We start from the raw sequence: 22,916 nt of genomic DNA on the forward strand, positions 1-22,916 counted from the left end.
ACTTTCAATCCAATTGAATAAGTTGTCCAAGTGAGCAGAAGATGATTTTTTAAATCTGGCTTTCTTTTGCCATCTTTTCCCTTAAGATAGTAGCATAATGATCAGAAATTTACAATTCCCTCAATGCTTCACTGAGTTCATCCATTTAGTAGTCAAACTATGCAGAACAAGAGCTTTTTTAATGAATTCTTCATCTCTGCTCAATTTCTTGAAGTCAGTTTGGAGTGGAAATATTTTCAGAATTGGAACTGAATTATTCAGGATAATTAATGTAGTTATGTTTAATGGAACAAAATAACTTTTGAAGCATAGATTCAAATCATTTAAAGTACATTGGTTGAAGGACAGTGGAAGTGTAGGTAGTGGAGTGTGATGGACATGCAATAAAGACAGGGTGTCCCTTGTCCTCACCTACCATGGCACCAGTCTCTGCATCCGACATGTCATCCTCAAACATTTCCGCCAACTCCAACAAGACCCCACCACCAAAAGCATCTTCCATTCATCATCCTTCCTGCCTACTGCAAGGACCACAGCCTTCATCACTCCATGGTTCATGCCATCCACCCGACCAAACCCTCCGAACCCCCGGTACCTTCCACTGCAACCGTACAAGATGCAAAACTTGTTTGCACACCAAACCCGTCACCTCCATGCAGGGCCCCAAACAGTCCTTCCAGGTGAGACAGGGGTTCATCTGCCCTTCCTCCAACCCACTTTACTGCATCTAGTGCTCCCAATGTAGTCTTCTTTACATCAGTGAGACAAAACATAAATGAAGGGCACGTTTTGCTAAGCATCTCAGCTGGACCCACAGGAGCCAACCTAACCTCCCAGTTACAGCTTATTTCAATTCCCCTTCCCATTCCTTCTCCATCATGTATGTGCAGGTTAGGTGAATTGGCCGTGCTAAAATGCCCGTCGTGTTAGGTGAAGGGGTAAATGTAGGGGAATGGGTCTGGGTGGGTTATGCTTCGGCGGGTCAGTGTGGACTTGTTGGGCTGAAGGGCCTGTTTCCACACACTGTAAGTAATCTAATGTCAAGGAGTATGGAGAGAAAGCAGGAATATAGAGTTGAGATAAAGGATCAGCCATGATGTTACTGAATGATGAAGTGGCCAAACAGCCTACTCTTGCTCCCACTATCTATGTAAACTCCTCAGAACAAAAGATACAATTAATGAAAGGTAATTTTAAAACTGATGTGCAAAGGTTACGATTACAGTGAGAACAGTTAGCCACTGGCATAGATTTTTAACCAGTGAAAATGCTGGAATCATTTAACAATTAGATGAAACAATAAAAACCAGAGTAAAGCCATCAAAGTACATAAGAACACTATATAATTTTCCCTCAACACAAGCAATGGACTGTGTTGTATAAATAATCTGAAGTGTTAGTAATTGAGTGAGTGCAATAAGAACCACCCAATGTGATAATGTCACAAGAACATGGGGAAATTTTTTTTAAAAAGCTGATAGGAGACAGACCTCAAAGTGGTGTCAAAAGAGAAAATGCTGGACAATTTCAGCAGGTTTGGCAGCATCTGTAAGGAGAGAAAAGAGCTGATGTTTCGAGTCTAACTGACCCTTTGTCAAAGCTCACTGCCACCTCAAAGTGGTGTGCTCAGAACAGCTATTGTAATGTATGGTAGTAATGTACATCACATTCTTGTAATCTGTTAATAGTTGCAATAATCAGTAAATTTCTTATGTTTACTAGATTAGATTAGATTCCCTACAATGTGGAAACAGGCCCTTCGGCCCAACCAGTCCTCACCGACGAGTAACCCACCCAGACCCATTTCCCTCTGACTAATGCACCTAGCACTATGGGCAATTTAGCATGGCCAATTCATCTGACCTGCACACCTTTGGACTGTGGGAGGAAACCAGAGCACCCAGAGAATCTGCATACTCCACACAGACAGTCACCCGAGGTTGGAATCGAACCTGGGACCCTGGTACTGTGAGGCAGCAGTGCTAACCACTGAGCCACCGTGCCACCCCCTAAGCAAGGCTCTTCTAGCTATATCAGAAAGATGGCTATCCTCATCAATGCTGTACAACTTAGGCATTGAAGAAGCCCCTCCCACCACCTCCTCCTTCCCAGTTTTCCCCCACACCTTGTCCCCTCCCCCAACCCCACTATCCCCCTCCCCTTCCCCCTTACACAACATGTGGAGCAACATTGGGTGAGGATCAGCTGTGATTATCTCCAACAACCTCCTGGCAATACTCAACACAAAAGAAAAATCAGGGAATGACATAGAAAGCATCTTTATGAAGATACACAAGCAAAGAAGAATTCTGCAGCTCCAAGGCAGGCCACAGACAGCATCATGAAGTGAAAGCAGTCTGTGAAAATAAGTCCAAGTTCAATCGGTGAGCTCGTCAAGCATTGGGGATAGTACGAGGCAAAATCAATAATCCCTTGTTCCTTGACTGGCATTGAAAAAAATAGTAACTTAAAGATAAAGCCATAGTTCCTATCAGACATAAATGCTGTAGAGTGTGGTTACCATGAGATAGGGTTAAAAAAGAACTAAGAGGGTCACAAGAGCAATGCCTAAATTCCTGGAAGGAAACAGCTAACCAATACACTTAGATCAGATAAGTCCTATGCAATTTAAAGAAATAGGTGATTGTAGTCTAAAAGAAAACTTTTCAGGAGACCACAGCAGGAGTCTCATTGAGGCTCTGAAGGGCAGGGAAACTTCCATTACAAGGTAAAAACAATGACTGCAGATGCTGAAAACCAAATACTGGATTAGTGGTGCTGGAAGAGCACAGCAGTTCAGGCAGCATCCAACGAGCAGCGAAATCGACGTTTCGGGCAAAAGCCCTTCATCAGGAAGGGCTTCCTGATGAAGGGCTTTTGCCCGAAACGTCGATTTCGCTGCTTGTTGGATGCTGCCTGAACTGCTGTGCTCTTCCAGCACCACTAATCCAGTATAAACTTCCATTACAGTCAGGAAGAGTGGGGAAACCTCCATGACAGCAGCAAAGATCAATTAAATCTCTACTATAGCAGCAAAGTGTGGGAAAACCTCCATTACAGTCTTAGAGCACAGGAAATCCCTCCAGTATGGAAATAAAGTACAGGACAATGACAATTACTACAGAATCAACATCATTAAAGGCAAAGTACCTAATCACATGAGGAAGCTATGGCATTAGAAATAATATTGCCAGGGTACTGTACACAATTGAAAATATACCAGACAACATTATTGCTCATCAAGTGAAACATCAGGCAAATTTGAAGAGCTATTAAAAAAGTTTCAACAATTATTTCAACCTTAAGACTAACAAAATTCAATAAAAGGGGGCATCATCCAAGTGAATCCATAACTGATTTATTTATTGATCTCTACAGGCCAGTGAAGAGATTTGACTGAAATGACATGAAGTCAGAATTCATAAGAGACTGAACTTTTGCAGGTATTACTGATGAGTCATCATCAGATATATTTCAATCTAAGAAGACCTAACTCTAGAAAAAGCTATCCAGTTGGTGAGTGGAGGCAAGAAAGATTAACCCTTAAAGGAGACAATTAAGCTTACACAGGATATCTAAAGAATACATTCATTTCTTGAGGTAAAAAAACTACAAAAGACACACCAGATAAGCCAATGCAACAGGCAGGACAGACTACACATACAAAAAGTCTTTGCCAATGCTGTGATTCAAAGAAGTCTCATGGATGTGAACAGTACTCAATTTTAAAAGCAGAATGCTTTTACTATAAGGAAGTTGGTTTGCTTTCACAAAATGAGTTATTCATAACAAAGAATATAGAAAAGCAAAAGACCAAAGAATTAACAACACAACGAGATAAATGAAGTATAACGGTCTGCAGTAGAAGCTAAAGCTAAAGCTTTCCTAAAGGAAATAAATATGCCACAACAAACATTTTGGGATGCAGACATTCATGCCAATGGACATCTCATGAATCTCAAGACATGAGAACAAGTATCACTACATAATCTGAGAACAAGCCTTGATTGACAAAATATTGCTTACAGCTCACAAAATTTCAACTACATTGTCCAGTGGGAGTTGCACTTAATATTAAAGGTATGCCGCAAGCAAACTATAATAGAAGCAATATCAAATACTACATAACCTGTTTTTACTTTTCATCCAAGGGTATTCACTCTTGAGTAGAAGGGCATCCACAGGCAGTTCTCCTATAAAGTGCGTTTCTTCATCACAAATTGGCCTTAACGTGATTGAAGAATTTAGACCATTATTTGTAGAATACAAACTTTCCTTACCTGTACTGGATACAATGTGATTTCTGTCCCATTGGTTGAAATTACTCAATTTTCTTTTAACGCAGGATTGTACAGGAATGGAGCTATCATGCCACATCAGAACAAATTGCATTGACCTTACTCTAATTACAAGATGAAAGAGATTTCCCACAAAACATCAAGCAAAAGCTTGGAAAAAACTGATAGACTTCATAAGTTCATGGCAGAACCTAAACAGAAGGCAGGATTTCCTGAGGTTAGTTATATTGGAATAAAATACTTGCTTCATTCTGTAAATGAGATAGGAAGCTGTGACTGGATGTGTTGAACCAGACAGAAAATGGAAGCATCTTCAAATGAATTGAGCCAGATTATCACAGATCACAATGACCAACTGTTGATGACAAATTCAAGTCAGCCTTGGGTGAGGTGATGTGGAAGGGACAACAGCAAACAAAATATCTGATCTCCCCACATTCCAAAGGCGAATCCCCAATAACAAAGGGTATCAAGGAAGGATGCATCCCCAGGTCAGAGAATTGAGGAAGTGAACAAACTGGTCTCACCAATAACTCAATCTGAGCGAATAGGAAGCCCAAGATATTCAAGATCTTGAAGTAATAATGTGACTTTTGTACAGATCTACAGGTGGAATGAGAATCACATTCAAATGACACAGATTGAAAATCTGGTGCAAATAATTCATTGGGAAACACCACAAAGAAGGTACAAACAATGTGTAAAGATCAAAACGCTGCAAAGAAAACAAAATTACCTGCTATAATCAAGGACCATACTAACAGCAATAAAGAATAGATGTCTATAACCAAAGTCCTCCATTAAATATTTTCTTTCATTCATAGGATGTGGCCAACGCTGGCTGTCCATCATTTATTGCCCATATCTCATTGCCCTCGAGAACGTGTTTGGTGGTGATTTTAACCTAATGTCACCGAAGGAATGGCGAGATATTTTCAAGTCAGGATGGTGATTGGCTTGGAGGGGAACTTACAGGTATGGTGCTCCCATGTGTTTGCCTCCCTTGATCTTCTAGTAGTCTTGAGTTTGGAAGGTGCTGTCTGAGGATCTTTGATGGATTTCAGCAGTGCATCTTATAGATTCGACACACTGCTTCTACTGAAAATTGGTGGTGGAGGGTGTGGATGCTTGTGGATTGGTGCCAATCAAGCAGGGTGGATGGTGTCAATGTTTTTTTAAAGTGTTGTTGGAGATGAACCCATCCAGGCAAATGGAGACAATTCCATCACACTTCAAACTTGTGCCTTATGGATGATGAACAGGCTTTGGGGTGTCAAGAGATGAGTGACTTGTCATAGCATTTCTAGCTCTGGTTGCTCTTGTGATTAAATAGTGATTCCAGTTGAGTTTCTAGCCAAAGAAATGCCCCTTCCCCCAAGATGTTGACAGTGGAGGATTCAGTGATGACAACACTATTGAATCTTTAGGTCTGGTGGTTAGATTGTCTCTTATTGGCAATGGGCATTGCCTGGCATTTGTGTGGCATGAATGCTACTTTCTACATGTCAGCCCAATGCTTATATGTTGTCCAGATCTTGTTGCATTTGAACATGAGGAGTTATTAATAGTGCTCAACATTGTGCAATCATCAGCGAACATCCACATTTCTGACTTTATGGTGGAGGGAAGGTCATTAATGAAGCAGTTGAAAATTGCTGGGGCCTGGCCACTACCCTGAAGGACTCCTGCAGAGATATTCTGGAGCTAAGATGACTTCCCATGTGCTTGGTATGACTCAAAACAGTGGAGAATTTGCCCCTTTTTATCAAAGGATTCCAGTTTTGCTCCGGTTCCTTGATGCCATACTCAGTAAAAGGGCTGTTACTCTCACCTCACCTCTGGAATTCAGCTCTTTTGTCCATGTTTGGATCAAGGTTGCAATGAGATCAGGAGCTAAACAGCTCCTAAACATCTCAAGTGAAATGTAAGCATTCAGGTAATCTGAAAGTATTTGTAGAAGTGTAACACACTTCCTACTGTTTCCCCAACAAGACATTTCCAGTTAGACCAGAAAGTTGGCTACCTTTATTCCCACAACAACACTTTTGGCTTGCAGGAATGCACATGCATATTAGGTTGTTGGGTATATTTGCAGTTTAAAACATATTCTACTTTTTTTCACATGGTTTAATCAATGCCAACTATGAGCTGGCAGATTTTCCTGCTTGTTATTTTTGCTGAGCTTGGAGTCTGGGAGTGCTCCAGTTGATTGAAAAAACTGTCGAAACGACATTCCTCTCCAAGAACAGATGGTGGCAGAAAGCAAGAGACTGGAAGCCAGTTAGCCCAAATCTGTCGCGGGAAAATGTTAGAGACTATTATTAAGGAAGAAACAACAGGGCATTTAGAAAAGCTGAATATAATTAAACAGAGGAAGTGAGGACTGCAGATGCTGGAGATCAGAGTCGAGAGTGTGTTGCTGGAAAAGCACAGCAGATCAGGCAACATCCGAGGGGCAGAGAATTAATGTTTCAGGCATAAGCCCTTCATTAGGAATGAGGGTTGGGGCTGAGAGATAAATGGGAGGGGGTGGGGTTTGGGGAAAGGTAGCTGAGAAAGCAATAGGTGGATGAAAGCAAGGGAGAAGGTGATAGGTCAGAGGGGGAGTGATGGACAGGTCCAGAGGGCAGTGCCCAATTGAAGGCTTGGGACTGGGATAATGTGGGGGGAGGGGAAATGAGGAAGCTGTTGAAATCCACATTTATCCTGTGTGGTTGCAGGGTCCCAAGGCAGAATATGAAGCATTCCTTCTCGAGGCGTTGAGTGGTAACAGTTTTGCAGTAGAGAAGGCCCAGGATCTGTATGTCCTTGATGGAGTGGGAAGGGGAGTTGAAATGTTAAGCCACTGAGGGGTGGGGTTGGTGGGTGTGGACATCCCAGAGATGTTCTCCGAAACGATCCACAAGAAGGCATCTTTGTCTCCCTGATGTAGACGAAACCACACTGGGTGCAACGGATACAGTAGATGACATTGGTAGAGGTACAGGTAAATTTCTGATGGATGTGGAAGGATCCCTTGTGGCCTTGGATGGAGGTGAGGGGAGTGATGTGGGTGCAGGTTTTGCACTACCTGCAGTGGCAGGGAAGGGTTCCAGAAGTGGGTTGTGGACTGGTGGGCGTGGGGACCTGACAAGGAAGTCACGGAGGGAATGGTCTTTTTGCAATGTTGATAGGGTGCAGAGGGCAATATATGTCTAATGGTGGGGTCAGTTTGGAGGTGGCGGAAATGGCGGAGGTTGATGCATTGCATGCGGAGGTGGGTGGGGTGGAAAGTCAGGACCACGGCGTTCTGTCCTTGTTGCTTTGTGATGGGTGCGGTTCAAGGGCAGTGGTGGGTGAAGTAGAGGAGATGGGCTGGAGGGCATCATCAACCACATGGGAAGGGAAGTTGCGATTGTAGAATAAGGAGGCCATCTGGGACTTTCTGAAGTGGAATTGGTCATCCTGGGAACAGATGCAGTAGAGATGGAGAAATTGGGAATAAGGGATGGAGATTTTTACAGGATGTAGGGTGAGAAGATGTGTAGTTTAGGTAACTGTGGGAGTCGGTGGGCTTATAGTATATGTCTGTGGTTAATCAGCACCAGAGACAGTGATGGAGAGGTCCAGGAAAGGGAGAGAGGTTTCCAAGATGGTCCAGGTGAATTTGAGGTCAGGATAGAAGGTGTTGATAAAGTTGATGAACTGTTCAATCTCCTCATGGGAGCATAAGGTGGCGCTGATACAGTCATTGATGTAGCGGAGGAACAGGTGGAGTGTGGTGTCAGTGTAACAGCGGAAGATGGACAGTTCCACATATCCAACAAACAGGCAGGCATAGCTGTGTCCCATGCAGGTGCCCATGGCGAACACTTTCACTTGGAGGAAGTGGGAGGATTGGGAGGAAAAGTTGTTGAGGATGAGGACCAGTTCAGCCAGGCAGATGAGGGTGTCGGTGGAAGGGTACTGGTTGGTATGGCGTGAGAGGAAGAAATAAGTGCTTGGAGACCTTTGTCATGGTGGATCGATGTGTGGAGGGATTGGATGTCCGTGGTGAAGATAAGGTGTTGGGGGCGAGGGAAATGAAAATCTTGGAGGAGATGAAGGGCATGGGTGGTGTCACAAATGTAGGTGGGGAGTTCCAGGACTAAAAGGGACAGGACGGCGGCGAGGTAGGAATAGATGAGATCGGTGGGACAGGCGCAGGCTAAGACAATGGGTCGACTGGGCAGTCAGGTTTGTGGATCGAAGGAAGGAGGTAGAATCGGGCGGTGCGGGGTTCATGGACAATGATGTCAGAGGCTGTGGTTGGGAGATACCCAGAGCTGATAAAGTTGTGATAGTCTGGGAGATGATTGTTTGGTGACAGGAGGTGAGGTTTCCAGTCCTCCCACTTCCTCCAAACCAAAGGGGTAGCAATGGGCATCTGCATGGGACCCAACTATGCCTGCCATTCCGTCCATGACTCCTTCATCAGGTCCACAACCCCCACCAACCCAGATTCCACACCTGGCACCTTTCACTTTCACCGCAGGTAGTGCAAAACCTGCACCCACACCACTCCCCTCACTTCCATCCAAAGCCACAAGGGATCCTTCCACATCCATCAGAAATTTACCTGTGCCTCTACCAATGTCATCTACTGTACCCGTTGCACCTGGTGTGGTTTCGTCTACGTCAGGGAGACAAAGATGCCTTCTTGTGGATCATTTCGGAGAACATCTCAGGGATGTCCACACCCACCAACCCCACCGCTCAGTGGCTTAACATTTCAACTCCCCCTTCCACTCCATCAAGGACATGCAGATCCTGGGCCTCCTCCACTGCAAAACTGTTACCACTCGATGCCTCAAGGAGGAATGCCTCATATTCCACCTTGGGACCCTGCAATCACACAGGATAAATGTGGATTTCAACAGCTTCCTCATTTCCCCTCCCCCCACATTATCCCAGTCCCAAGCCTTCAATTGGGCACTGCCCTCTGGACCTGTCCATCACTCCCCCTCTGACCTATCACCTTCTCCCTTGCTTTCATCCACCTATTGCTTTCTCAGCTACCTTCCCCCAAACCCCACCACCTCCCGTTTATCTCTCATCCCTGATCCACCACCCTCAAACCTGATGAAAGGCTTATGCCCAACACATCGATTCTCCTGCTCCTTGAATGCTGCCTGACCTGCTGTGTTTTTCCAGCAACATACTCGCCACAGTAATTAAACAGAGCCAACATGATTTGGTAAAAACAAACTCATGTTTGTCAAAGTTGCTTGAAATCTTTGAAAAAAAGCAAAGTTGATAAAGACAACCAATAGATGGAGTGTATTTTGATTTCCAGAAGGCATCTGCAAGGAGATATAAATAGATTGAGTGAGTAGGCAAACTTGGCAGATAAAGATTAATGTAGGCATTCACCTTGGAAGGCAGAATTGTAAAGACTATGTTTCCCTATATTTCTGAATTTTTCATTTTGAACTGAAATGGGAAAAGACAGTTTGAAAAAGTAAGGATTATGAAAGGGATTGATTCGCTTTTCAAAAGCAAGCTGCCAGCCTTGACAGTAAGTGTCATTTAACACTGTTGTGTTTTTTAATCAGTGGGAGAAGTTTAATTGCAAATTAACTGGCACCAAGGCACGTGTACAAAATGAGATTTGACTGGCAATGGTAGCTGGTTGGTCTGTGGAGTGTTGGCCAATAGTCAAAAAATCTTTTGCCTCCCAAGAACTTTGTGCTTGGCTCCAGGTAACTGAGTAGCCTTTAGGTGTGAACAAGATGACAGGTGGTCTTCAGACCTTTGACCCAGGAGATACTGTCCTTGTGCGTACAGTAAAACAAAATCCGGAAGAAAGCTCACTTATTTTCCCTCACCAATGGCTGTCACTTAATCAAGACAACAGAGACATTATAATTTGTGAACCAGTTGCTTTGTGACTCTTACAATCAAATGACAGAACCTGAAGAAGAGAGACCAAAAAACAATTCCTGGCAAGTCAAAAGAATCTTCTCAATGAAGCCGGCAGGCAGGGTTCATTGAATTGCATTTCCAAATTTTCCCTCCACCCATAGCTCCATTTTGTTTTGTGTCTGTTTGTACGTGTGCTGAGGGGAACTTTATAAGTGGTTAGAGTATTAACTTGAGTGGAGTTATATGCCAACAGTTCATAATTATTTCCCCATAGGCAGAACGTATTTATTTGAATTAAATAGCAATTCTTGTCAAATACAAAAACCTGGTCATTGCTTCCTGTTAACTTGGGTCTATAAAACAGGCAAATGGGGAGAATTTTATGTACTTTGATAAAGTCTTTAATTTTTATGTAGATTTAGAAATAATTGTCTTGACTCTAGTGTACTTTACCAGTGATGCACGGTAGAATCAAAAGGCACTTTGTTATTTAAATAAAGGCTCCAAATAAGTGCATCACATAGGAATTCAGGTGTTCCTCTGCATGAAATGCAAAAATGTTAGCTTGCAGATGCAGCAAGTAATTAAAATGGCAATTTGAATTTTTGCTTTTATTGTTATGGTATCAGAGTTTAAAAATAGGGAAAATTTGTTATATTTGCACAGGATGTTGGTAAGGCTGCACCTGGAGTATTGTGTATAGTTTTGGCCCATTGTAGTAAAGAAATGATATACTGCATTGGATGCAGTTCAAAAGAGATTCACTAGCCTAAATCCTGGGATAAAGAGGTTGTCTTATCAAGAACAGCTAAATATGTTAGGCCTTTATTCATTAGTATTTAGAAAAAATGGTGTGAACATATTGAAACATATAAGATTTGGAGGAGGCTTGACAGGGCAGATGTTTCCATTAGTGGGGGAATTGCTAACTAGGGGTCATAGCTACAGAATAAGTGAATATTCATTTAAAACTGAGATATGAAAGAATTTAGAAGGTAGTAAACATCTGAAATTCTCTAACGCCGAGTTGTGGAGACTAGATCACAAAGTATTTAAAGTGCAAGTAGATAGATATATCAAGGATTTGCGGGCTACAAGAAGCTGATATGAAAAAAAGTGTTGAGGTGAGGGGCAGATTAGCCATGATCTTATATAATGGCAGGTCAGAATTGAGGGGCTGAATAACCTGCTCCTATTCCTATTTCTTCCATTCTTTTATGAACCAGCTTTAGCTAGTTATGAAGATTGGTTCACATATCTATGATGAGAAGGGAAGAAGAATATCTCCATCAATGGCTTTCTTTCAATATCAGATTATGCTCCACAAGGTCTGTCTGCATCGTTTCCCCTCACTCTTAGCATCTCAAATATCCAGGAATGACTCTACCTAACCCACTCACCTTCTTCCTCCACACTTACCTGGCTATGACCATAAACCTGTTGAGGACTGTTTACATTTGTGTCATTTTCACCACTGGGTCAGACATTGCTGGAACTATGCAGCTTCTGACCAATTTGATTGGTTGGCAACTCCATAAAATAAGTCTATCTTATGAGTAACAGTGGAAGTCCTATGTTCAGCCAATACTTATACACCTTGAGTATTAAATAACTGTGGAGCTGCTCTGATCAGAGGGGATAAGTTTGCTGCTGACTCTTTGGATGATGAACCAGGGAACTCCATCATACAAGTAAGTTTTGACTGTAAAATCGTGTGATTATTTTGTTATTGCTGCTTACAGCTCCTTTAATTCATTTTATAAAGCAGAGTTCGAGGCATGAATCCCCAATTTACAAATAAATTACTGCAATTGATCTCTAACTGCCAATGAGACCTTTAAGGATTGTAAAGATCAAACATTTAAATGTGACTGATAACATACAATGTCAAGCTTCAGCCAATTAACTTTTAAATTGTAGCTAGATGGGAATTTACAGCAAATAGACAGCAGTAGTTCAAGAAGTCAGAGCATCCTGCCTCCTGAAGGGGACACTACCTCATTACTGGAGGAAAAAGTGAGGACTGCAGAAGCTGGAGATCAGAGCTGAAAATGTATTGCTGGAAAAGCGCAGCAGGTCAGGCAGCATCCAAGGAACAGGAGAAGGGCTTATGCCTGAAACGTCGATTCTCCTGTTCCTGGGATGCTGCCTAACCTGCTGCGCTTTTCCAGCAACACATTTTCACCACCTCATTACTCCCATGGATTTAAAGGGATATTCCAAAACCTGAGTAACCTGTCAAGTTCAGTGTTTGTGACAATTCTGCATAATCCTATTCAAATTCCCTTTCACTTGCTCATAATTTAGAAGAAACACCACAAGACACAATTACTTCCAAAAACATGAATGAATATGTGTTTTGTGCATTTTTTTAGTCATTTGGAAGATTGCTACCAATGCATCCACTATCTCGACAGGTACTTTTATTTAGTAGTCTAGCATGTCATTGGTCAGGTATAGGTGCTTTATTGGACTTTAGTCCAATTAGTTTCTCTTGCACTTCTTTTCTTGTGATAGTTACAGGACTTATTTCTACTTTATCTTTTGCTCCTTGATTTAATATTCTTGAATGCAATTAAATCCTGTACCATGAAGACTACTGCAAAATATTTATGCAACTCCTCTGCCATTTCTTGGTTGCTCACTATTATTTCACCTACCTCATTTTGTAAGGGGCTTGGATCACCTTGGTCTTTCTCTTCTTTTTTACATATTTAAAGAAGGTCTTACTGTCAACTTTTGATTATTTTGTAGTTTACCATCATAATTTATTTTCTCCTTCTTTTGTTGTTATTTGTTGCCTTTTAAAACTTGCCCAATTCTCTGATTAATCTTTGCCACATCTGTATCATCCTTTTCTTTTAAATTAATACTGTAATTAACTTCCTTGTTAACCATGGTCAATTGGTTTATGCCTTTTTAGAATCTTTCCTCCTCTCTGAGATATACCTGTATTCTGAATCATGAATAACTTACTTAATTGCTTGTCATTGTTTATCAACTGTCTTTTCTGCTAAACTCTTTCCCCAGTGTCCACCAGCCAACTCTATTTATTCTTCGGTAATTACCCCTGTTTAAGTTTAAAACAGTTGTTTCCAACTCACGCTTCTCAATCTCAAGCAGAATGCCAAATTCGACCATGTTATGGTCCCTGATTCATATGGGATCTTTTACTTGAATTTTTTTTCAAAATTTGCCTCATTACAGATTTCCAGGTCCAAAATAGCTTGCTCATTGGTTGGATTTTCAATGTATTGTTCGAAGAAATAGTCCCAAATAAACACAATTAATTCTTCCTTGTGGAAGAATGGTACCTTTGCCAATTTGATTGACTCAATCTACATTAAGATTCAAGTCAGTCTGATTGATATATTATCTTTTGTACATGTCCTCATTATCTCAGGTTCCAGAGTTATAACAGCTGTTAAGGGGTCATTAGATTACTCCCACCAGTGTCTTCTTCCCTTGTTATTTCTTATCTCCAACCAAATGATTTCTACATCTTCCAATTCAAGATCATTTCTTGTTATCAAACTCTTTTTTCCTCCAATATGAATATTTTAAACCACCAGCCTCCTGTGAGTCTTTTCCAAACCCACATATCTCTAAATGTTTAGCTTGCAGATTTGTTCTCATTATTTTCATTTTCTCTTATTAATATTATTAAGAAAACTCTAAACTTAACTGTTTTGCTTACTATTTGGTATTTGATAAATGTCACTTGATACAGCTGTTTTTTCGAGAAGTGATTTCTCTTAAATTTTTACAGCTGTTCACATAAGAAGATCAATCCCTTTTGATCTGGTGGCTGTGCTTTCTCAATTTGCTCCTCATTGTAGAGATATGTAACCTCGAGATAACCTTTACAGTCTTCGCACAGACTACAGCTTTTACAACTTAAAATAATGAAAATATGTATATTCAATTATTAAGTAAAAAGACTAAAATTGATAAAACAGTATATCACAGATGAATGTAATTTCTTTTTATTTCAAGTTTGTGCTGCTCTTTCAAAAATCAACCAGATTACCCTCCTCGTCAATTCTTTCTCTATAATTTTGCATTTATTTCTCTTTCAAATCTTAATAAGGCCACCAAACCTATGCCCAACATTCTACCTGGCAGCACATTCCCAATCTTAGAATTTTGTTATGAAATAATTCTTTTCCTGTTTCCTCTGGTTCTTTTATTAATTACCATAACATTGTGCCCATGATTATTGGCTCATCAGCCTGTGGTAACCACTCCACCTTATTCTCACTATCTAAACCCTTTATTAAATCTCCCCTTAGCTTACTTTGTTCTGGCAAGGACAGGCCACAGTTATTCAGTCTATCCAACCATTCTCCCTCTTATCCCAGGAAGCACTCTAATTAAATGCCAGCAAGTATTTTTATGAATGTTAACTATAACTTATTACCTTTTGTATTTTCTGACTCTATTTATGATGCCCAGGATTTAATATATTTTACTAAACTGACAAAGTGCATTCAAAGATTTATTAGTTTGTCATTCATGGAATGTGGTATCACTGGCAAGGCACAAACATAGCTGAAAAATGTGTTGCTGGAAAAGCGCAGCAGGTCAGGCAGCATCCAAGGAGCAGGAGAATCAACGTTTTGGGCATAAGCCCTTCTTCAGGAATGAGGAAGGTGTGCCAAGCAGGCTAAGATAAAAGGTAGGGAGGAGGGACTTGGGGGACGGGCGTTGGCAATGCGATAGGTGGAAGGAGGGTGATAGGCCTGAGAGGGGATGAGTACAATTATCCCTTGTATTGCAAAATCAGTTTATGTCTTTATATTTAAAAAGCAGTTATCCTCAAAACTGAATCCTGGGCTAGGATACTTAACAGGTTCCTTCTGTCTGAAAAAGACATTCAAAAATACTCTTTTCTATTCTTCTGCCAATTTTGTACTAACTTTGTGATTTTCTCATTTAATCCATGTCCTTCAATTTTGCTAACAAACCGAATATGTGTATTTCATCAAGTCGGTTTTGAAAGTCAGAGATACCCAACATGAGCTGCACTGCTATCATCAACCAACTCTGTTACTTCATAAAAAAAGAGCAAGTCAGTCAAACATAATTTAACCGTAATTAATCCACACCAGCATTGCTTTGTTAAATCATTATTGGTCAAAAGGGTTTTAGTTTACTTCTGGAATATTGTTTCTAAAAGGCTTCCTCACTGCTGACATTGAACTAACTGGCCTGTGATTGCCAGATTTATTCTTCTCACTTTTTTGAAGGTGCAATCCTCCTGTTACCTGACATCTCAGGTCGATTGGAAGATTGTGGCCATCAGTTTGTCAGTTTCTATCCTTACTTCCTTCAGCAGCGTAGGGTGCATCCAATCTGGTTCAGGTGACTTAATAACTTCAAATACTGCCAGCCTTTCTGATGCGTCTTTTATTTGATCCAGTATCCCAATATCCTTATTTACCACAGCTGCCATAATTCCCCAAGATTGTCGTCACTTCAAAAAACTATTTATTCGGTTTGGCAACTTGAGGTCACAAAAAATATGAAAGAAATGTGGTCTTTCTTTAATTTTTTCTTCATACTTAATGGAGCAGACCATTAGTCTTAACAGAACAGATTTACCAGGGTGCATCTTAATAATTAAATGACGTTACAAGGTAAGCTTACAGTGTTAGTTTTAGTCTACTTCTGTAAAACATGAATGGCCAATTAGTCTGTCTTGTAAAGATCTATGTGGAGTAAAAGGTTAACGACAACTTTACTTTAAGAATATCTATTGTGCATGACTAAGATGCTGTGTTATATTAACATTAGATCATCTGACACTAGAGCCTGAGTCTGTAGATATCTGAAAGGTGGCTTGCCTTACCATACCTCATACACAGTTGTGTTTACTAAATCTTGTAAATATTCACTCATAAGAGTATAGACCTGACCTTATTCGAATCCATTTTTCTTCTATGACTCTACAAACATAGCTGCACTTCAAAAATTCAGTCTTGGAAATTATTTTCCAAGCAACTGAAGAGAAATTGATTGAAGAAACTGTGCCAATTGTTTTAATAGTCTGTTGTATTCTTAATTAGAATACATTTAGGATCTTTTGATCCAAAAATAAGATGGTTTGATACCTTGATTGACTAATTTATGGGAACTTTTAATTGGACCTCTCCAGATGGAACTTTTTATTTGTTGGACATTTGGTTGTAAATTTATGTTTTCAAATTCTGGAATCAAAGCCCAAGTTAAATCAATCACAATTTTCACTAAGTTACTTGCATCCTTAAAGTTTGCTGAGGAAACAACACACAGGTTGTTCTGCTATAATGCCTGTTTCATCATGAATTTGCTGTAACGTGATTGACAAATAGGGGACGCTATTTCTAAAGCACGAACTTTCAAAAGGTATGTTGGCTGTAGCACAATCGCATTGCCAACGTTTTAATTGCTATTTGTATCGTGCGATTCTCGAATAGCGCAGGGTTACACAGGAACACGACTATTGCAGTATAGATGAAGTGCCTGTAAATTAGATACTCAAACACAAAAAAGAAAGTAACGTAGATTTGTTCCTACGTATTGTTAGTTTTAAAAAAATGAAACAATGTTAAGGAGTGACAGTAAAGGACTGCAAGCAGAGTATCCTGGTAAAAACTTAGACAATACTTTGTAATCAGTAGTAATGCAACAATGATTGCTGCTGCCCTTGAAGAAAGCTACCAACAAAGCCATATTAATCTCTGGTGTAAACAACAACTTTATCCCATATTAGTTCGAATCCAGTGAAGCTATCGGCATCTCAAGGCATCTAGCAACAGTAATCTAATCAAGCAGGCTAATCTGTCATTCACATGGAAGCATTCTCACAGATAGCAAATCAGGTAGTAAAATGCATTGATGATCTTTTAATTTTGTAAGTTAATTTCACAAAGAGTGAAATAAATGATTGGGACATATACTTTGGAGCTAGAATGCCCAGAAAAAGAATTGAAAATATAAATTTGAAAAATTTGGAATTTTTTTTGAATGGAAAAAAATAGACAAATATGAAACTATTTTTCCAGAACATGTGAGATTTCCAGTCATGGTGGAAAAGCTATGCTGATCAAAATCAAATTATACCTGCAAGAGCTACAACTACCTGGGGTAAGTTTCAATAATGATATGATGGAATAAAAAGAAAATTTCTCATTACTCCAATCTTTTCTAAATGATTGCATTGTGGAAGGATTTCAACAGTGTACTGTGTGCAGAATTTTGGAATCACCAAAATCAACTTTTGAATGATCAAGCTCAACTGTTCCTGTGTAGACTCCTGAAGTCGCCATCAGTTTCAGAGTAGTAATGAATGCAGATGCTGACATTTTCTGTGTCATTACCACTGCAGAATCCAGGATGTAGTTTTATTTGAGACTGTGTTTCTGATTTCTCACCCATAAAAACTGAGCTGAAATCGACAAATCCTGTTGGCTCAGGGCACAAAAAATCTCACTGGACTCAAAGAAAGTGTAAGGCTTAAGGAAAATTAAAGCGTACTTCAGAATTTTCAGGAGAGTTTCACCTGAGTGCTGAACATTGCCTGAGGTGAGCACAGCAAGTGATATTGGGCACAGAATGTTATACAACAGCAATACAATCCACCTAATTATACACCCATTTAAATTAATGAAAAGTAAATTGGGAAGATTCAAAATTTCCTTGCTTTCCTCCAGGTGATGCTTAATGCCCAGATAGTCACAACAAAAACATACCCTTTCACTTTTCAAAATCAGCAGAAAATTTTGAGTGAGAAGATGGGTGGCACGGTGGTTAGTACTGCTGCCTCACAGCACCAGAGACCCAGGTTCAATTCCCGCATCAGGCAACTTTCTGTGTGGAGTTTGCACATTCTCCCTTTGTCTGCATGGGTTTCCTATGGGTGCTCCGGTTCCCTCCCACAGTCAAAAAATGTGCAGGTTAGGTGAATTGGCCATGCTAAATTGCCTGTAGTATGAGGTGAAGGGGAATGGGTCTGCGTGGGTTGTTCTTCGGAGGGTTGGTGTGGGCTTGTTGGGCCGAAGGGCCTGTTTCCACACTGTAAGTAATCTAATCTTTAAAAAAAATATAGCAATAAGTGTACTGAAATCTCAGCAACATTCATTGTCATTAGTCTGTTATTAGGACAACTGACAGAAGACTTATGCCATAAGTAACCAAGTTTAAATGAATATGAATGAAAACAAAATAAAAAAAACAAAAATCAGAATAAAATTTCAGAAATAAATACAGACCAAAATGTGATGTTTTAATGATATTTCAAGTTATTTTGTGCTGGAAGACCAAGTAACTTAACTAATTAAACTGAAGGAAAAATAGTAGCAAATTAAAATACAAGGCCTCAAAGAAATAGGAAAATTGTATAAGATTCATAGAGTCCTAGAATTTTACAGTACTGAAGGACATACTTTTGCCCATTATGTCTGTACTGGATCCTGCTTGTTCTACGCAGCTAGTCCCATTCTCCAGCCGAATCTCCTGTAAATTTGTCCTTTCAAATATATATTCAGTTCTCTTTTGAAGCCTCCTATGGCATCTGCCTTAGCTAGTCTCCCAAGCAGGGCATTCCAAAATCCTAACAAATCTCTGAGTAAGGATATTTCTGCTCATCTCACTTCTGCCTCTCTTGCTGACAATCTTGAAATTGTGATCACCCTAGTTACTAAAGGACCAACTCGTGGAAACAGAATATCTTTCTTTCCTGTCAAAATTATTCAAAATTTTGAACACTTCAGTAAGGTCACCTCTGAATCTTCTCTGCTCCAAGGAGAATTATCCCAGTTTCTTTAATCTTCCCTTGTGTCTAAAATCCCTCATTCACGGTATAATTTGAATAAATTTCCTTTGCACTGTTTCTGAGGCTTTAAAATCCTTCCTTCATTAAAGTGACCAGAATGGAACAGAATACTCCAAATGTGATCCGACCAATAATTTGTCGAGATGCAGCATCACTTCCTTGCTTTTATACTGTATGCCTCTATGTATAAACCCAAGGATCCTATAAGCCTTCTTTAATTTGAAGCGGTACAGTGGCTCAGTGGTTTGTGCTGTTGCCTCACAGCACCAGGAACCTGGGTTTGAATCCACCCTTCGGTGACTGTCTATGAGGCGTTTGCACATTCTCCCTGTGTCTTCATGGGCTTCCTCCAGGTGCTCCGGTTTTCTTCCACAGTCCAAAGTTGTGTAGGTTAGGTAGATTAGCCATGCTGAATTCAGTCCAGGGATGTTGCAGGCTAGGTGGGTTGGCCGTGGGAAATGCAGGGTTACAAGGATGGGGTGGGTCTGGATGGGATGCTCTTCAGAGGGTCAGTGTAGACACATGGGCCTAGTGTAGGGATTCTATACTTATATGAACTACTGTTTCAACCTATCTGGCCAGCTTTGGAGAATCATGGACATGAACCTTGAGGGCCTTCTGTTCTTTTATCCTTCCAAAGTTGTACCATTGAGCCTGGATTGTCTGTCATTGCTTTTTCTATCAAAATGCATCACCTCACATTTTTCTGCATTGAAATTCATGTTCCAGGGTGTCTGCCCATTTTGCCAACTTGTCAAAGATCGTCTGAAGTCATTCAATGCCAACCTCACAACTCACTATTCTCCCATCTGCCATCTGCAATTCGTATTTGTCTGCAAATTTAGAGATTTTGCCCTCAATACTCATCTCCAAACTGCTTACTTAAATCAGAAAAAGCAATTGTCCCAACATCTCAAGGATACTGCTTTCAAGTTGTCTCTAGTCTAAGAAATGCCCATCTATATCTACCCTCTGTTTGCTAAAATACGTGAAATTAAAGTTAAATTGATTAAAATTCAGCATGATAAATGAAAAAAAAACTTGTAAGCACAATTATGGAGAACATAGATAAATGCTTCAAAAATATTCAAGTTAAAAACTAACTAGAGAAAATGAGACAAAGCAATTTGCTTCTATTTGCTTTCTAATTGTTGCATGATAGAATGGTGAGAAACCTCAAGTCATGCCTCAACAAACTTTGGGTCGCAATTTCCATCTTCAACAAGAGAAAATCCAACTGATTTCCTTTGATATTCATTTGTATTATTGTTGCTGGTGAATCCTCACGATCAACATCCTGGTGTTCCCATTAACCAGTAACTACAATGGATCAGCCATACACATATTGTGGCTATAATAACAGGTCAGAGGCTGGGAGTTCAGTAATAAATTACTTACTTCTTGTCCAATGAAAGCCTGTCCACCATCTACAAGGCACAATTCAAGAGTGTGATGAAATACTTTTCATTTACCTCGATGTGTGCAGCTCCAACAACACTCATGAAACGTTACATCATCTTGGTCAAAGTAATATGCTTGATTGGGACCCCATCTAACATCTTCAATGTTTACTCTTTCTGCCACCGAAGCACAATTTAACAGTATGTACCACCTACAAGATACACTATAATGATTTAGCAAGACCCCATAAGCAACTCACTCCAAGCCCATCCACCCCGAGAAGAACAAGGGCAGCAAGCACATGGGGAAATAACAACCTGCAAATTCCCCTCCAAGCTCCAAACCATACTGACTTGGAACTATATTACCTTCCTTCATTGTTACTGGGCTAAACTCTGGAACTCTTCCGAAAAGCACCATGGGTATACCTACATTGCATAGCTGCAATGGTTTAAGCAAGGTGCTTCTCACTGCCTTCTCAATAACACTTAGGGATGTGCAACACATGCTGTCCTAACCAGTGATACATCCAACTTGTATATGAAATCTATTTAGGTCTTATCAGATCAACTTTTATTAAACAGCTTGATATTAATTAGTATCAAACTGGTAATGCCATCTAGCATGCCAATAAAAAAACGTTAAAAATCACACAACACCAGGTTGTAGTCCAACAGGTTTAATTGGAAGCACACTAGCTTTCGGAGTGACGCTCCTTCATCAGGTGGTAGTCCACCTGATGAAGGAGTGTCGGTCCGAAAGCTAGTGCGCTTCCAATTAAACCTGTTGGACTATAACCTGGTGTTGTGTGATTTTTAACTTTGTACACCCCAGTCTTACACCGGCATCTCCAAATCATGATAAAAATAACAAGTTGAAAAAACCAAAATAGACAACAAGAAATGTAACATTGCAATTTATGGTTTCAAAATAAGTAAAATTGACCAAAAAATATTTCTTGAATAATAATGCCCCTGTTATATATATTTTCAGGGTGTAGTTTTCATATCCATCTGTCAGTGCTGGAATTGATTATGAGAGCATGATGTTGACACTAGTAGGTGAGAAAGTGAAATATATTCTGACGTACACACTTATACGTCTTACTTAGAGTGATGGGAGGAAGAAGTTATTCTAAAAGTTCGTCAAAAGGCCTGCAATATTCACAATATTTCATGCCATTCTTAAATCCTTTAGTTTTATAAAGAGAAGTGTTTGCGAATAGTCAAAAGGTATTTTGAGAGTTTTTTTTTATCGAGAATGAGCAATATTGGGAAATACAGAATGACTCACCATAAGGCAGTGCTGTCGGAGAGTCCACATCAACACATGTTCCATTAATCATATTCTTTCCATCTGGACATAAACATGTTACACCAGTAGGATTCAGCAAACAAAGCCAATCACAGTTCCTTTTATTGCAAGGATTTGGCACTGTGGAACAAAAAGAAAATGCATGTTACTGACAGCCTTCATGATTCAAAATATCCTGATACAGGACACTCGATTCACACTGAATTTCGTTTCATCAAGCTGTTACTTACAATCTTGCTGTTTATACTGATGGAACACCACTGTAGCTGACGCATCATTGAGGCCTGACACCAAGTATTCAAGGTGAGTGTGTCCAAATTTGTGAACTTTAAAAATACGACTGTTGGTGTGTGTTACTCCATAAATATAATCTTCAAAGACATCAATACTGAATGGATTTAGGATACCTCCAAAGAAAAAAGTAAATATTCTTAAAACTTTACTCACATGAAAAATGGACATAATTAAATTAACTTTTTTTTTAACTTTTCTCTGTTAAATTCACAAAAATTAAAGAACGAAGGAAGTGAAATGTGTGCTACCTTGTTTAATGCTGGCAACAACAACCGAATTACTACCATCAAAGCGGACACTGCCGACAATTGAAAGCTTGGCATCTGCCCAGTATAAACGTTGATTGAAATGATCAAGGGCCAGTCCTAAGCAGGAAAAAGAATGCAACATTTACAAGTGAGTAGTATAATTATAGTGCTCACTTTTTTTTTCTTTTTGTAAATATATTTTCCATAATTTTCTTATTAATTACTCTCCAAGATTTGTTTACAAATTTATGTGCATTTATTTTCTGTGCAAGATGTATGCGGAAACCAAAAAAAAGTTAATCCACTTTATTCTGAAGATCTACCAGCAGATGTATGACTGAAAAAAAGACATACCGATTTTTAAAATCTCTATGCTTTAAAGGGGCAAAACATATTATCCAGAAAATGTGTATTTAATCATTGTTTTTTCAGATACTTGAGTGAAACTGAAGGACCGAAAAATTTATCAAAGCTTGACTTATTTTCTTGGCACTGCCAGGGAAAATGTTGATGCAATGCGCTATAAACAATAAAGTTTGAGGAATTTTGATTTGCTTTCATTTAACTGGGGTGTGTGAATTATGGATTGCATTGGGCACACCACCGGGTGTTGGGAATATCCTGAGATAGGACTCATGCCAATCACCTATAGCTTGGTTGGGA

General features: G+C 39.9%; 1 protein-coding gene across 1 annotated transcript in view; it reads right to left on the bottom strand.

Moving 5' to 3' along the window:
- The window catches only part of LOC140482363 (low-density lipoprotein receptor-related protein 1-like), a 1,932,271-nt gene that overhangs the window by 56,747 nt on the left and 1,852,608 nt on the right, over window positions 1–22,916 (bottom strand). Inside the window, exons 79-81 of the mRNA XM_072579726.1 lie at window positions 22,254–22,370; window positions 21,942–22,118; window positions 21,691–21,831 (exon numbers count right to left, since the gene is read on the bottom strand). Of these exons, the coding sequence (XP_072435827.1) occupies window positions 21,691–21,831; window positions 21,942–22,118; window positions 22,254–22,370 (435 nt within the window). The remainder of the gene's footprint in view (window positions 1–21,690; window positions 21,832–21,941; window positions 22,119–22,253; window positions 22,371–22,916) is intronic.

Source organism: Chiloscyllium punctatum, chromosome 10 (genome assembly GCF_047496795.1).
Source record: "Chiloscyllium punctatum isolate Juve2018m chromosome 10, sChiPun1.3, whole genome shotgun sequence".
Classification (NCBI taxonomy): domain Eukaryota; kingdom Metazoa; phylum Chordata; class Chondrichthyes; order Orectolobiformes; family Hemiscylliidae; genus Chiloscyllium; species Chiloscyllium punctatum.